This window comes from Hydra vulgaris, chromosome 02, assembly GCF_038396675.1.
Source record: "Hydra vulgaris chromosome 02, alternate assembly HydraT2T_AEP".
Classification (NCBI taxonomy): domain Eukaryota; kingdom Metazoa; phylum Cnidaria; class Hydrozoa; order Anthoathecata; family Hydridae; genus Hydra; species Hydra vulgaris.
In genome coordinates this window covers 54,297,543-54,315,512 of record NC_088921.1, presented here as the reverse complement: position 1 = coordinate 54,315,512, position 17,970 = coordinate 54,297,543, and the positions used below count along the sequence as shown (strand labels likewise).

General features: G+C 30.2%; 2 protein-coding genes and 1 long non-coding RNA gene across 3 annotated transcripts; 2 read left to right on the top strand and 1 right to left on the bottom strand.

The window, feature by feature from the left end:
* Window positions 1-539: 539 nt before the first annotated feature.
* On the top strand, window positions 540-1,598 carry LOC136076142 (uncharacterized). The gene has a single exon (XM_065789612.1). It carries the CDS (start codon window positions 540-542, stop codon window positions 1,596-1,598), a length of 1,059 nt encoding a protein of 352 aa, XP_065645684.1.
* Window positions 1,599-8,136: 6,538 nt separating this feature from the next.
* On the top strand, window positions 8,137-11,127 carry LOC136077037 (uncharacterized). Its single transcript, XR_010636783.1, has 5 exons — window positions 8,137-8,488; window positions 8,711-8,792; window positions 10,311-10,389; window positions 10,512-10,609; window positions 10,703-11,127. It is a non-coding gene; the product is annotated as an uncharacterized LOC136077037 (long non-coding RNA).
* A 1,920-nt stretch (window positions 11,128-13,047) lies between these two features.
* Window positions 13,048-13,380, bottom strand: LOC136076141 (uncharacterized). The gene has a single exon (XM_065789611.1). It carries the CDS (start codon window positions 13,378-13,380, stop codon window positions 13,048-13,050), a length of 333 nt encoding a protein of 110 aa, XP_065645683.1.
* Between the last annotated feature and the right edge of the window lie 4,590 nt (window positions 13,381-17,970).

Below are 17,970 nucleotides of genomic sequence, written 5' to 3'. Positions count from 1 at the left end.
GATACCGGTGCTTTTAATCCGGCGAAAATTTCAAATAAATTATTTAGCATTGAGAGAATTCGTATTATTTAAAACTATTATTATAAGATTATCGTATTATTTAAATTTTGCCCTGTCCGACAATTTATTTCAATCTTTTTTTTTTAACCAGGGGCTGCTGGACTAATGATGATCTTCAACGTGCTATTGAGGCGTACAGAAATGGTGATATTGGCTTGAACAAATGTGCAGCCACATACGGCATCCCCAAAGCAACTCTAAAGAGGCATTTTGATAATGCTAACAAGTTTGCTAACGGCTTTAAAAAGCTAGGCAGAAGTGCTATCCTTCCTGCGGATGTTGAGCTAGAATTAAAATTGGAGGCCATGTTTTTCGGAATGTCGAGGAAAGATTTAATGACTCTGGCATTTGAAGTTGCAGAACACAAGGGTTTAAATCACCCATTCAATAAGGATAAAGGTCAAGCTGGGAAAAAGTAATATTACAAATTTTTAACCTGGTTCCCTGACCTCTGCCTCTGCCAACCAGAAGCTACTTCCATGTCGCGAGCCAGCGGCTTCAACCTGGGGGATGTTGACAGGTTTTTTAACTTACTAGAAAATTTAATAAAAGATCATTGCCTCAAGGCCAATAACATTTACAATATTGATGAATCTGGTATTTCAACCGTGCAAAAGAAATGCCAGCGCGTGCTTGGCCTAAAAGGCAAAAAACAGATAGGTAGCATAGCCAGTGCAGAAAGGGGTGTTAACACAACAGTTGTCTGTTGCGTAAATGCTGGTGGAACACATTATGTTCCACCAATGATTATATTCAAAAGAAAACGGGTTCCTGATGAACTGGGAGATGGTGCACCAGAAGGTAGCATTGTAGCATGTTCTGATTCAGGATGGATAAATTCTGAACTTTTCGTACAGTGGATGAGAATGTTCATCAGTCATGTGAAGCCAACAAAAGATGATAAGGTTTTACTTATTTTAGATGGCCACAAATCCCATACTAAAAATCTTGAGGCCATTCAGCTTGCCATTGACAACAATGTCATAATGTTGTCACTTCCACCTCACACAACACACAAACTGCAGCCTCTGGATAAAGCTTTTTTTAAGCCCCTTCAGGTCTACTACGACCAGGAGGTGGAAAAATGGCTGAGACTAAATCCAGGACGTTCAGTGAGTTCATATCAGGTGGCCAATCTTTTTCATCTGGCATATGCAAAGGCTGCTACCATGTCAACAGCAATTAATGGTTTTGCATCGTGTGGAATTTGGCCATGCTCACGAGATGTTTTTAAACCTCAGGATTATGCACCATCATTCGCTTCTCAAGCAGGAGACCGCGAGACCATGCTGTCTTCACCACTTACATCAGGGACATTACCAGCACAAGCCCAGGAAGCTTCGATACCAGCATTGGTATGTGTAACTAGACCAGCACAAGACCAGGAGGGTGTGCCACCACTTCCAGACATAATGGATGAGATGGTTCCAAAACCAACAACTTATGTGACCCACCCAGTGTCACTGGCTGTTGAAACGTCCCATTCCAAAACAGTTCTGCCACAGATGCTGGAAAATTTTTTGCTCATCCCATTTTAATCTGATGGGAAATGTTTTTTTAGGTCAGTTGTTGTGTGCACAACACCAGATCTTCAGTCAGCTCAGCGATTAAACGGCAAGCTGGTCAGTCCACTGCTTCATCTGAAGGAAACTTCTATGGCTGACTCACTTCGTAATCAGCCTGTTAGCCATTTGATATCTAGTTTGGAAATATTGTCTGTTGACATGCACGGGGATGCCTTAAATGCTGACCAACCCCAGCATCTTCACTTTAACTTGTTAGAAGAGCGTATTGCTCACATTGCCAAACCAGACTCGTTTGTGGGAGAATGGGAGATAAATCAGATCTCCTGTCTTCTGAAAACAAAAATTGTGATTCACAATGCAAACAGGAATGTGTTGATGTATGGTGAAGAACATAGTGGTAACCCCATCACAGTGAAGTACACCATGTTTGAAAATAACTCTAGGCACTATGACGCACTAATTTTTTACATCCAGGCTTTGCCTCCAATTCAGAGACTGGTCCCTGTTCTTCCCCCAAAGGGTGCAGGCAAAAGGAAGTGTCGCAAAGAACAGTCAGAAATTCTTACTTCGAGTCCATATAAAAAGCTGTTCCTACAGGAAAGTCCAAAAACAAACACAAAAGTTAAAAAGTCCAAAAACACAAAAATAATTAAAGAAAAAGTAGTAAAGAAATGTAAGAAACCCAAAATGAATTCAACAACTAGTACCAGTATTTTAAATGAAAGTTCATGGCTTTGTTTTATGTGTGGAGAATGTAACATAAAAAATATGATATGCTGTTGATCCTGCAAAAGATGGGCACATGAAGAATGCGCTGGAACTTCAGATCGTGACTTTATTTGTGAACTTTGTAAATAAATTTTGAAATATTATTACACATCAGTATTCATGTTTTTGTGTGTGCTAAATGTTAAAATAGTAAAACACTTTATAAATAAAACTGAGTGTATGCATACATGTGCATGAGGCTGGTAGAATTAGAACCAAATAAATGGTGACTGGCTTAAACTTAATAACTTTTTTTTTTTTTACAAAAAGTACATCTAAAAACCTGTTAAAAATTAGAAGCTTACATACTCTTGAGTATTTATATTCTAATAATTCTATCTTTAGTGTGTATATAATTTGTTTAAATGACCAAGTCAAACCGTTTATAACTAGTCCATAATAGGAACCTCAATGGTCCATATTTGGAGCACAAGCTTAAAGTACCCCCAATATGGACCACTTACGTTTTTGACACATTTTATAATTATTAATAAATCAACCACTACAAGCTTCATATAATATGTTCAGCTGAAGGTAAGAAGTGGTTTACAATATAAAAGTTAACTATTTGAGCAAAAGTGAGTGAATTATACACTCTGCAACAAAAGTGGTCCATAATCGGCGACTCTCCCCTACATATATATATATATATATATATATATATATATATATATATATATATAATATATATATATATATATATATATATATATATATATATATATATATATATATATATATATATAAATATATATACATTGAATTTTCGCAAAATTACGAAAATGTCGTTAAAGGGGAATAAACTGTTAAATGACTAGTTTAAAAAAATTCATTCTATTAAATAAAACCAGGTTTAAATTAAGGAGTATTTAGCCAAAAAAATAAAAGCTTAAGCTATTAAAAAACTTTTTCTTATGTGCGCACAGTTCTAATAATATGTTGTGAGAATGTTAATAAATAAAGACTGGCCATCTTTAACTTTTTTTTGCGTGTTTAAATATACAAATAAAATTTGAAATTGTTTTTATTCTCATAAAAAACTATTCTATAATCAGTTGGTTCATTCATAAGTTCTTTAAGTAATACTTCTTTGTACACCCAGTTGATACAAGACTCATACTTCATTTTAAACCAGAAGAACGGTTGCCTGTCTCAATAACTTGTGACAATAACTTGTACTAATTCTTAAATCATATTTTTACACCAATTAATATGAGAATTCCATTCCATTTGTTAACAAGAGGGGAGGTAGGTAGAGCAGTGGTAATACAGAGGTAGAATTAACTAACTAATAATCGAATGGACATCTAATATATAAAATACATGTTACATATAATAACTAACAATAAATGTTTTAAAAAAACTGCACTAACATACCAGATCAAACACAACAAACATTCCAGTTGCTCTGCATAGGTTCTTAAAATAATATGCTAAATTTTTACATCCATTTGATGCTAGACTTATATTCCATTCTTTAACCTGAGCGGAGGTTTTGCTGAGGTAGAATGAACTTCTGAAGATAAGAATAGAACTGCCCTAAAATATATAAAAGCAATATTACATATAATAAATAATAATTTAAACAAACATTACAGACATACTTTAACAGAATGAAATTCCTTAATTTATAAATCAAGGATTTCTTTATTTTTAATCTTTTTAAAATATATAAACAAAATTTGATGACCACAAACAAGACAGAGGCCTTTTCTATAAAAAAAATTTTCGCCACGCTACGAACATACAACACACTTTCTCACCTTAGAGACTTGAAGCTTCCTATCAGCTTTGCTGTGCAATTCAAAGCGTTTTAAAAGAAGACACAGCTTCTGGTCTTAATTTTTTACTGAATGCAACTGTCTTAATTCTTTTTTTACGCTGCTATGCAAAGACTCTCCCTCCTCTTCACTCAGCAATCCAATAGTTTTATGTGAATTTACAAATAGTGGCACATTAAAAATGAGTTCATGCATTTTTCGCGTAATACTTTCTTTTGAAAAGCAAGCATGAAACTCAATAGCAAATAAATTTATATACTGATGAAGGTCAGTAATATCTGCATCAGAATGAAATTTTCACTTAAAAAGAATGGGTTGCAATTTATTAAAAACACTAAACACGCGTACAAATTTATTTTTAGTTGCTTCATCATCAATAACACTACAATGTTTATAGTGGTTTCTTAAGACTATTTTACAATGATTACCTACAAACACATTACCGTGGAAAGCTTGTCGCTCCACCTTCATATCTTCAAGGGCCTTATTAAGAGACTTCTCATGAGTCCCCATGTTACGTTTGGATATATTTTCAAGATCTTCACACTATATCTGCAATCGAATACACTCAACATCTAAAAGTTCGCGTTGTGCGCGTATAAAAGAAATTTTTTCAGATATATACAGATTAAGATCTTCTATATCTTCGCCATGACAAACTAAACAAGCATAATTTTCTATGTCACACAATACACTCTTTTCAGAATCACCAATAATTTCACAAAATTGATGAAACCATTTTTGACATGAACCACACTGCACCCAATCAATGTTAGAATCATATTTTGTAATTAAACACCTGATACTAGCACAAATTTCTTGCTGTTTGCAGGTGTTTTTTTTATTGGAGGAGTTTAATGATATGCATTCTAATTCAAAAAATGTTTTTCTTTTAAAGCTAACCATCGCGCCTGTAGGTTTGCAACGTCTACAAATTGATTACCTAATAAACGCAAAGTTTCTGCTGTTTTAGAATATTCAACGCTTTTAGCTGCCCACAATTCATTCGTTTTCACATCCTCCTTATGAGATAAAGACGAATCAGTTTGACAATCTAAAGTCCTACACTCCTTCAACAGTAACTTAAACAGTTTTAACACTATTCCTAACATAATATGCAAAACAGGTGGCACTACATTATCTAAAGTTGTTATGGGGAAAATCACGGGAGAAATAATTGAATTATGAAACTTACCTAGAGTCCTTAGGTTTCCACCTTTTCTATCTTCACACAAGTTCTCATTGTAAGCACCTTCTAGAGATTGTATTGTTCTCCTTAGGATTTTGCAATTAGCAGGTGTGTGAGGCCTAGAAGCATGGTTTCTTAGAGAATTCAACTCAACTAGGTCTGTAGAACTAGGAAAGCTAGCAGCTGAACCCTAGTGTCCCAGAACATCATCGATGAAATGAAAATCTCCACCTAAGAATAACTTAACTATTTTGCCTTTAAGCTTAAAATCTGACGACTGAATTCTTTTAATGTCGTTGGCATAATGCCCAAGAATTAAGGCAATATTCTCACGACAGTCTGAACCCTGATACATACAAAACAAATGAACATCATATACAGACCCTGATGATTTAGAATTGACAACTTCATAATGGAATTTCATATGCTTTCCACCCTTATCCACCGCAAAAAGGAGCTATACCTCTTCGCCAAAACCAACATCCGAGTTAAGGTGGTCACGAACGTAAAGACTGTTAAAAACCTCTTTAATATAAATTGTCAAATTCTTCACCATCAGTACAGATACTAAACAAGGTGCTTCAAGGTGATGGATAAAGCAACATGGACTTTACAGTAACATGTTCTTTACTGACATGCATTGTCCGCATTTCTTGTTCTTGTCTTATCTTAGGCTCAGAGGGGAGAATCCTTGCACGAAGATTACACAGAATTTGTCTTAGTCTACGGAATTCAGCCGTGGGCATTCTTAATTGGCTCTGCAACTCTATTGCATCAGAAACACTTAACTGAGTAACTAAACCTCACTTATTTGCAACACAACGAAATACTGACTTTTCACAAGACATAAAATCACAAAACAAAATAAGAATCAACAACAAATAAATCTTTTTCACTGCTTAAAAAATGTTTGCAAATTTGGCAACCATTCTGGTTTATATTACTAATTTTTGCATTATTTATTTCAAATTTGATTTCTTTGAGCAATCTTACATTTTTTGCACGAGCAGATGCAAATTGACGTTGTGCTATTTTGACTTTTTTTTTTGAAATAAGTTGGAACTGCACCTCCTGTTTTAGCCTAACACCCATAGCCTCTAATTAAGAACCTATTGAGTCACAATGTGTGTTGAAAGCCTTGTTTTTAGAATTCAAATCCGTAATTTCAGATTCCAATTTAAGTACCTGCATTTTTAATTGATATATTTGCTCCACATAAGTTTTTTCTTTAAATGCTAATTGTTCAACTTGACTACTTAGTTCCTTATTCTTATTTAAAATTGAAAAATAATCTGCATCTGCTGATTTTCTTTTTTTTTGTTAGTGGAGCTGGAGACAGTTGCATTTTTAAAAATGCTTCGTTTTTTGAAGCTTCAAAATATATTTTTTTTTATAATCATTTTTTTGGCGTGCTAACTTTAGGCACACTTTATCGAAATCATTAAAACTAGGCTAAGTAAAATCAGTTGGCAAAATAAAGCTCACAAAACTAAATAAATCCCCTCTAAATTTAAAGACTGTCATTAAAATAGAAATGACATTATTAGTGATCTTATCTGCGTTAATTATTCTCTTAACAAAAGGAAAGTTACATTTATCTTCCCAACCGACTTTGAAGACGGTTGGGAAGCTTCCCATCCAATGTATTCTTTCAAAATTTCCCTCTCAGTTGAATACATAGTGACGTAGTAATAATAATATAATACAAGCAAATAAAATAATATTGACTGACAAATAGATGCACTAGATAAAAGAAGATTTAACAACTTATCTGATATATATCAGTTATACTTATCTGATATATATTAATCCAATTAGCCAGAGAAAAAATTCCGCGTAACTTTGTTATTTTATACCTCCAAAATTTGTCGGGCCGAAACAGTTGTTTCAATAAAATTTGTTAGTAAATAGCTTGGGAAGTAACGCAATAAAGTTACGTCATCGCTTAGAAATGTCAACACAAGATTAAGCGTAAAACTAAAAAAATTGGTTATAAAACATGCCAAGTTTAAAAACATATTCGATAACATAGCAAGAGGTACATGTAATAATTTTTACATCTTCATCTGCATAAAAGGTTGAAATTTTAATAACTTACGTCATCCATCAAAAAATTAATATTTTACATTTAAAAAAAATAAATTTAAAAGTATAAATGCATTAAAAATTAAGTTATAGCAAAAAAATTACACGGATGACATAAGAATCTGATAGAATAGACATTCATTGATAAGTGTTCCAAATTTTAACCATCAACCATGTAGCTATGTTAGCGAATCTTGGTTGGCCCAAGACAGGTTTTCCGTAAAAATCGCCAAAAACAGAAAGTGATCCAAAATCATTTAAAATATTTCAACAATGTTTCTTTTTATTTTGTTTAATGTAAATATTTATTTAACGAAGAATAATAGTTCTTTTATATTTTTTTAATTCAAAGATAAAAGCGTTTATAGAAAAAAAAAATACTACTAATTTAAAGTTAGTAAATTTTAATACTTTTTTTGCGGAAATTCTTTTTTTTTTTAAACACAAAAATTCTTGTGATGTCAAGCTCGCTTTTATATTGAGTGAAACAGCCGTGATATATATATATATATATATATATATATATATATATATATATATATATATATATATATATATATATATATATATATATATATATATATATATATATATATATATATATATATATATATATATATATATATATATATATATATATCTTATATATGAATACGGTAATGAATAGTGCGCATAGTTACGCCTAATGTTAGTGTTGTTAATGACGGTTCTGTATTCTGTAAAATACACCATTTTTTAGTTTTTAAGTAGTTTCTAGACTTTTTTATGCGCGGTTACATTTGCCATGCGGTCTTTCGCAAGCAAGCAAGCAAGCAAATTAGAGCTGATATATTATTATTTTCGAAAAGAATTGATGTTGTTCATTGTTTAAAATAGAAAATTCAAATTATCGTTTGTTTGTTGTTGGTTGTTTCTATTTTTCTAATTTTTATAGCCTGTTTTCATTTTTAGAAGAAGTTTATAACTAAAATTTCTGTTTAAGTAAACTGTTTCAGTTTTGTCGTTAGTCTTTTTAGAACATTTTAAGCAAGTATTGTTTTATTTTCTGGAGCAATTAAGAGGAGCTGATGGCTTTTTTAGTAAGTTCAATTCATTTTTTTATTTATAGATTAAGATTATTTTTTGTAGAAAGAATAATGAGTATAAAATTTTATTTATGTGTTTAATATGAAAGTTAAATAGAATAAGATTGTTGTTTGTGTTCATGTAAGTTTATATACATAAGTTTGCGTTTATTTCAATCTATTTTATATTGCTCTATATCTATATCTATATCTATATTATATATTTTATATTCTTAGGAAAAATAATAAGGAATAGAAAAATAAAAAAAAATTCTTCTGGAAATTGTCAAAAGAATGTTGTGTTATGCTTCATTTTAAGGTATCTGAATATGTATTTATTTGAATTTTATAATTTGGTTCTTTAATGGTTTCATCTTTTTCATTACAATGTTGTAAATTGTAGTCTGCATTCTTTGTTACATTAAAAATAATTTATGCTAATAAATGTCGTTTTATAGCTGTTAAAGGTTTGCTTACATGTTTATCTTATGCTCAAAGTTAAAAAGTTTTTGATAAATATGTGTATGAGATGATATATGTAGTTTGATAAATACAAGTATGTAGTGATATATATAGTTGTTTTATAAATGTGTTTATATAAATGTGTCTTTATAATAGTATGAAATGTATTTTATCCAGAGATGCAAAGTCCCAAAAAGACTCCAGCTTTTTCTATCTATCTACTTTTTCCAAGTCTGTAGTGTCCAGAAGCTCTAAACATGTTTATTGACTTATTATCTGCTATAATAATTTCATGAGATTTGATGACTTGAAACTTATTGTTTATAAGCCAGGAGTCCTTGCCGCCATAATACCTAAGAATTCTGGGCTAATAAAATGATTGTTCCTCTAACCTAATAGTCTTAATTTTTTTACCTATTAGTAGTCCATAAACTTATTTATATTTTTAGTGCTCCTGTATACCAAAAACTAGGATAAAGTAATCTTTTTGTGACTTTCAAATCCGGAGTCCTTTTTGGTACTCTGCATCCCTGATTTTATCTAATGTGTACATGATTGTTAAATGAGGTGTTTTTATATGTTATATAACATTTAAAAAAATTGTGTTTTATAGTTAATATAACTATAACACACAATATATTTGAGATATAGATCTAGAGCAAGATTCATCAACCTTACCAGTCAAGTGGTGTTACTGCTTTAGGTCTAAATGTAGTCTAGCCAATATAACTATTCTGAAAATACATAACATCTTTAATTATTTCTTGTGTAATGTTGTTACCTTTGACTTATCTTTATGTTAGTGTCTGCTGTTAAAAATGATTAATAGGTAGTTTCATTACTAGAACTCGCTGCTTTTGTTTCTAAATATAAATACATTAATATAATTCCTTCAAGCAGAAGCATAAATTAGTGACTTTTATCTGAAATAACACAGTGAATATTATTATTATTATTAGTGCGCATAGTTATAGCTATTGTTCGATATTAGTTACAATTCTGTATTCTGTAAAATACACGATTTCTTAGTTTTTAAGTAGTTTCCGGACTTTTCTTAACGAATTGTTTTCTTAAAGAAGTCATGACCTTTAAGAAAACACTTGGTTATGAAAATGTTTAAGTTGACATTAGGTAGATAATGTTTAGTAGCTTAAATTGATAGGTAATAGAAAATCTTTTTAAAATTTTATTAAGTAATTAGTTTATTGTAATCTTTTTTTAAATTGTACTTTTAAATGTGTTATAGATGTTAATATTGAAAATATAAGTTACTATAATTCTTATAGTTATTATATGTTTGTTTTTCTATATTTAATATACCATTAATCATTTTCATACATTTTTATTTAAGTTTAATTGTTTATAATTTATTAAGATTTAGATTATTAGAAAATTCATGTTTACAGAGTTGTTATTAATCATGATCGAGTTGTTGTACCAAGGAAATTGTAGAGGTTTATTTATAAAATGTACTATATATGTTATAAAACTGCTTTTATTTATTTACTAAAAGCCAAGACAACATTTTGCTAAAAATGCAATTTATATCTTAATTTGATTTTTATTTTTTTTTTAGTATTGTTAATCCTTTTGTACTTGGAAACAGATTTTATAGTTACATTTTCGATAAATGTTTATATTAACTGCCATGTCAACATAGGTTAATATAAATAGGTAAATCGATATTGAGTTTTTATGTGGTTTTTTTTTTTATTATTTATTTTTTTGTAATTACGGTATCATAATTCCATTTTTTTTTTCTTTAAGATTTACGATTGACGCATTTATACGATTTTTAAAAAAATACCCTGATTTCCTTTTATTGTAAATTTTTTGTTAGTTAAAATGATATAAATATATGCAATTAGTTCAATTTTTTTTTAAATTTCTCTTTTTTGTGCCTAATAATTTGTTGTACGTAACTTGAGAGATGTTTTTAAAGAGGGGTCGCAACTAAAAACAAACTCAAAACCTTTAAATACATGGAGAATATTGTAGTTTTGCGCATTTGTCAAATACGAAGTTACTTAAATTTTATAACGAGTTTAACTAATTAATTAGCTTAGTTTGCATTTGCAACACTTTTGAGGAAAGAAAAAATTCTTATATATTTTAAATTCTTATATATATTAAAAAGAAAAAATTCTTAAAAATGTAAATCATTGTTTTACATTTTATTATTTTGGTAAAAAGTCTTTATCAAAAACTTGATTACTCTTAAAAAAAATAACTTTATTCTCCTGGCTACCATTAAAAATAACTTTATTCTCCTGGCCACCATTAAGGCAAAAACGAGGAAGGGAGGTCCTTTATTAGTGTCAAAATATATGAGAAAATATACTTCAAATATATTGCCAATATACTGTCTTTTATTAGTGTCAAAGTATACTTCATATTAATCTTATTAATTAAAGTTCATGATATAAAAGAATTTAGCTTTACTCAATTTAAAGCATGATGAAGTGTTATTATTTTGTGTCAGTAACTAAAAACGTACTGTGTTAAGCTTTGTAATGTCTAGGAAAATGGTTCTGCCATACACTGATATGACCTATGTCAGTTTTAAATTACTTAAATAACGTTAACTAATTGGTAAATTAATTTATTTGAATTTTGCAGATAGCTTAACTTTTTAATTTAAAGGCGTTTTTCTTACATAGTATTAGTTAAGGTTTCGCAACTTTAAATAGTGGAAAACAGCCACTGTAAATTAAGTAATAGACCGACCGTAACCCGTATTACGGGTTGCTTTCTGCTAGTATATATAAATATATATATATATATTAAATGTTGGCGTCAAATATTTCTTGGAAGTCAATTTGTTGAACAGCAAACTTAGTGGGCATAGCGCTGTTGGCGTTGAAATGCCAAATGTAACGTTGTGGTGCCAATCAGTTATGACTATCTTTCGGCAATATAAACTTTTCTTTTTTTTTTTGTCATTAGTTTTTAAAAGGAATGAGTTTTATACTATTTGCACTTTTTCTAATAAATTTTTTATTATTTATAAATGACATTTTAGGAATCACCTTAATAATATATATACATATATATATATATATATATATATATATATATATATATATATATATATATATATATATATATATATATATATATATATATATATATATATATATATATATATATATATATATATATATATATATATATATATATATACAGTATCGGACAAAACGAGTGCAACCAAATAATGCTAATTTAGTTTCTTTATATAAAAGTGCTGCATTTTTTCAATTTAGAGAAATAACTATGTAACTGTTTAGAGACAAAGTTCTTCAGGTTTTATTCATCACAAAGTTCATTAATTGTACACGAAAACTAATAAATTAATCAAAAGTATTAAAAAAAGTTGATTTCCTTCTGGACAAAACAAGTGCAACTCGATAAAATGTTGACCAAGCTGTATTTCGCTATCAATATTTTATGGCGAATCCTTTGTTGTCGATCACAGCCTTGCATCTTCGAGGCATAGATTTGATCAGGTGATCAATAAAACTTTGTGGAATTGCTGCCCAGGCCTTTTGGATTTTTTTAAACAGTTGATCCTTATTACAAACACCTTCGCGATTAATTCTGCGGTTAACAATCTCCTACAGGTTCTCGATAGGGTTGAGATCTGGAGATTGAGACGGCCGATCCATCACCGATAGGTGGTTGTCTTGAAACCACGGCTTGACTACTTTTGCAGTGTGTTTCGGATCGTTGTCTTGCTGAAAAACTCGTTTTATTGGCATATTCCATTCAGCATGAGGTAACATAACATCTTTCAGGATATTTTTATACATGAAACGGTCCGTTATTCCATCGTTTCGATGTATTGGACCTCGACCGTTAGCAGAAAAACACCCCTAGACCATTACATTCCCTCCACCATGCTTCACGGTCTTATGGCAGTAACGTAAATTGAGGCGTTTTCCGGCCGGTCAACCAACACGGCAAATGCCATCGCTCCCAATGATGTTGAACTTCGATTCATCAATGAACAGGACAGATCGCCATTTCTGCACATTCCAGTCAATATGAGATGTAGCAAACAGGAGTCTTCTGTTCTGGTTTTTTAGTGAAATCAGCGGTTTCTTTGCAGGGCGTCAAGAAAACAATCCGGCTTCAACAGCACGTCGTCTGATTGTTCGGTCCGATACAGGCAGCTCTAATTGCTTTTGTATCTTGACTGATGAAATCCAGGGATCCTTCTTGACAGATCTGAAGATCATAGAACACTCTCTAGAAGTGGTGGAACGCGGTCTTCCGCCTATGTTATCTGCTGTGAACTTCCCCGTAGAACGATATTTGGAACATAGTCTTGATACGGTCCATTTTTTTACGCGATATATATCACAAATACTTTTTTGTGACATTTCACTAACGTAATCGTCAATAATTTTCTTTCTTAGTTCCAATCCAAGACTGTCGGGAGCCATTTTTGCACTTGAAGTCATAAAAACAATAAAAATAAATAATCACGCTTCTCAAGGCTTACGCTTCTCAAGGCTTACAAGTCAATCAGTCAGTATTACTTTGATAATACTGACTGATTGACTTCCATATACTGACTGAATTACATGTCGATTTACATGTCTCTTATATAGTAAAATGAACCTGTGTGAACCTGTTCTGGAAAATTCTAGATGCTTCTTTTCGATGCTTCTGGAAGCTTCTGGATGCGTCTGGATGCTTCTGAATGTTTCTGGATGCTACTGGATGCTTCCAGATGCTTCCAGATGCTTCTTCTGGAAACTTCTGGAAGCTTCTGCATGCTTTTGGAAACTTCTGGAAACTTCTGGATACTTCTTTTAATTATTAGGAAACTTCCGTGACGTTGACAAGGACCAGACTTAAGAAAATGAAACAAACCAAAAAAGTTGCACTTGTTTTGTCCGCTGCAAAATGGCACTTGTCAATGAAATTCTGCCTGTGTGCTGTCACCTGTCAGCTGATTGTTCATGTCATGGCATGCTATGACTCCAGTCTCCTGAACTGTTTGCTGTGGTAGTATAGTTCGTTTCATTTTTAAGACATGTAAAATTAGGAACACTTTTTAGCATTGTTCGATGTTGGTTGCAAATGTTTTGTCCAATACTGTATATATATATATATATATATATATATATATATATATATATATATATATATATATATATATATATATATATATATATATATATATATATATGTATATATATATATATATATATATATATATATATATATATATATATATATATGTATATATATATATATATATATATATATATATATATATATATATATATATATATATATATATATATATTTATATCGCGGCTGTTTCACTCAATATAAAAGCGAGCTTGACGTCTCAAGAATTTTTGTGTTTAAAAAAAAAAACGAATTTCCGCAAAAAAAGTATTAAAATTTACTAACTTTAAATTATTAGTATTTTTTTTCGTTTAACGCTTTCATCTTTGAATTAAAAAAATATGAAAGAACTATATTTCTTCGTTAAATAAATATTTACATTAAACAAAATAAAAATAAAAATTGTTAAAATATTTTAAATAAATATATATATATATATATATATATATATATATATATTATATATATATATATATATATATATATATATATATATATATATATATATATATATACACACACACATTTTCTATTAACCTTTTACCACATATGGAACACTGCAAAAAGATAATATTAAAATTAGTTCACATTTTTTGTTTTCATAATTACCTATTATTATCTTTAATTTGAATTTTGTAGTTTGTTTATATCAAATTTGGTAACATTTGTATGAAAAATAGTATATTTTTTAAATATATCAAAAACCTGAAATTTTGGAGTTATGAAATTAACTCAAACAATGCGAGCAAAAGGTGAACTGAGTGTACTTAAAGTAGATGTGTCATATGTCATAAGAATATGATCGATGTGTGGAAAATATGATCTTAGGATTTATAACAGTAGAGGAACTCAATGTTTCGAAAAATTATCAACTATTGTTAACAAATGAAATAATTTTTAGTTTTGTTGCTTGTTTATCAGTATATACAGTAACTACATTTTAATATAAGTAACAATTTTTAATTTTGTTGTTTGTTTAATAGTATACTAAATGCAGTAACTATATTGTTTATAAAAGAAAAGTATTGACCTAGTGATCCAATAAATTAAAATGTTTTTTTTTTGTATTTGAAATAGAATTAAAAAAAAACACTTTCAATTGGATTAAATGCATCATATTCATAAATACTTTTTAAAAAAATTTGCTTTTATTTTACTTTTGTAAAGTACGTTTTCTATTTGATAATAAACATGTATAACTGGGATCAGACAGTATAAGATTAATTGAATAATTGTAAAATTCTAAAAACAATTTAATAAAAAATAGTTTAATCTAAAATTTTATTAGGTCAAATAAAAAAGTTACTTTAAAGAAATTAGAAAAAATACTTTTTAGAAATATTGGAAATATTTTTATAAAAATTTTTAAACTAGCTGAAGTTTACAGTAAATATAATATAAAGTTAACTTAATCAATTTCTATTTTAGCTATAATATAAAGCAATATTTATCAAATTATATTTTATTTATAATATATTTCTATAAATATGTTCTGCATCAAAGAGGACGGCAAACAACTTTAGATCACCATGTTTAAAAAAATCTAAGAAGCTGCTGAAACTGCATATGGATTGCAAACAAAAAGTTTGGTTGATTTCAAAACTATTCTAAAGGTTCAGCACATTCTTTGCTACTATCATCACCTAGTTGAAACACACTCTGCCCCGCCAGCGAAAGCTATTATGCAAATGATAGAGAAAGATTTCTTCAAATTGGCTATGAGATGCATTGCCCCACATTAGTTGGGTCGAAACGACTTCGTAGTGGAGTTACAATATTTCCTGCTTCTGAAAAAACTCGTTCTGATGCTGCAGAAGATGCCAGGACGGAGAGCACAGCACGAGCAGCTGTAGACAAAAGTGTAAATCGAAATTCATTTTGTTTCCACCAGCAAAGGACATCAGTATCTTTTGGCACTTTGACTTTTGAAAAAGCCTCCCACTCCATTAAAATAAGAGGTTTCTCTTCAGGTCCAAACACTGGGTCTGTTGCTTTTTCTTGAAGCCTATTTAAAACTTTACATACATGAGCCATAGTGGTACAAAAAGCCGCAGAAATTTAATTTTTGATCTTTTTGACTACGTTGGTAATGCTATGGTGGTTCTCAGTTCTTTAGGAAAAGCTAGTAGCTAAAACAGTTGAAAAAAATCCACCAATGGTTGATTGTGTTTGTACATTAATGTCATGTTCTGGAAGGTGTATTGAAAATAGCGATTGCAAGTGTTGGAGCTATGTTGGCTAGAAAGACGTTTCCACACAGTATTAGAGTATTACGTATGATCGTGGAAGAACTAATTTTACTTTTGTTCTCTAAAGACATAAGTAATTTTGATTCTTCAAAGATTTATCTGAAAAAAACAGCAAGTAAGAGTCGAGCATCAAAACATTGCATCGACTGCTTAATAAAAACAGTTTTCATTGTGTTAACCCAGTAGACACGGGACCTAAATAGGACGTCTTTTGAACGTTGAAAAAACGTCCAAATTGTTCAAAAGTCGTTTAAAAGATGTCATTTTTACGTTCCGTGCCCACTAGGAATATTTATACGCGCCGAACGCGAAAGTAACTGGACTTTGCATTTGTGGGCAATTTGATGAGCATTCTTATTGTAAAATATTATGTAATTTTTAAACTTAAAGAAAACTATTTTTATTAATAATTTTACCTTTCTCAGGACGTATTTTATGTTGAATCACTGTCTTAGGTCTGCCGAATCCTTTCATTTGCAGAAAAATGGTGGTTTCTTTTTTTTGATCCCGTTAACTTTGATTTTCAATATTTAAAGTTGCCCAATTTACCATTCTGGCACCCCTTCCCCCTCCCATTATGTTTCAGTAAAATAAAATCAATCATAAAATATTAGTCTTACCCTATTTCGTGGGTACAAGGGTATATAGTCGGCAACTGGCCTAAAATAATTGATTAAATTTTGACACTAAAATAATTTTTTTTATTACAATGACAATATATTGTTATTATATTAAAAAGACAAACTACAATACAATATTCATTGTTATTTTAGTGGGTCATTACAATACATTTTTTTTTCAGATATTGTTATTGTTTTATAAAGATGAATTGCAATACAACATTTATTGTTATTGTATTACAGAATTACAATAGTTGTAATAGGGTTAAGACTATTGTAATTGTAATGAAAACAATAACAGTAACAATAATTTTTGTTACTGTATTAACTTAATTTAGAAACAATAACAATACTTGTGATTTACAGCTATTGTAATTCTGTAATACAATAAATATTGTATTTATTCAGCGCAATTCGTGCGCAACCCTCACTTTACGGAAATGCTGCGAAACTTTGGTGAATACAAATTAGTTACGAAAACAACGCTGAACGTTCGGTTTCCGTAACATTAGTTGAGCGAGTTGCATCGGCCTCGGCATCGGTCAAGGTAACCATCGGCCGGTGCCGATAGTTTACAAAAATCAGTTTTTTAATTTTGTGTTACTATATAGTATAAAAAATATATAATTATTATATTTTTCTATACAATATAGAAACACAAAATTAAAAAAAATTTTTTAAACAATCTGTATCAGCCGATGGTTACCAAGACCGAGGCGAATGCATCGCTGCACCCCTAGTGACTACGCACCCTTGTCTTTGCAAACATTTGGTGTATTGTCGGTTGATTTTGAGATAAAGATCTAGGTCTAATTTTTTCAAAACTGAGTGGTTTTTGCATTGTTAGACGTAGACATTAGACTTGTGAATACGGATTTGAGTTCAGTAATTCGAAGTTCCTATGCAAGGTAATTGTCTTTCAAAAGTAGAGTTAAGATTGGACCAAGAAGATAAGTCTGTTGTCGAACTATCCTCAGATACATTAAAATCAACAACATCACCTTAATTGTGTTTCTGATATTAA

Excerpts from the sequence above, each read along its gene's own strand:
- LOC136076142 (XM_065789612.1), top strand. The coding sequence starts at position 540 with ATGTCGCGAGCCAGCGGCTTCAACCTGGGGGATGTTGACAGGTTTTTT.
- LOC136076141 (XM_065789611.1), bottom strand. The coding sequence starts at position 13,380 with ATGGCTCCCGACAGTCTTGGATTGGAACTAAGAAAGAAAATTATTGAC.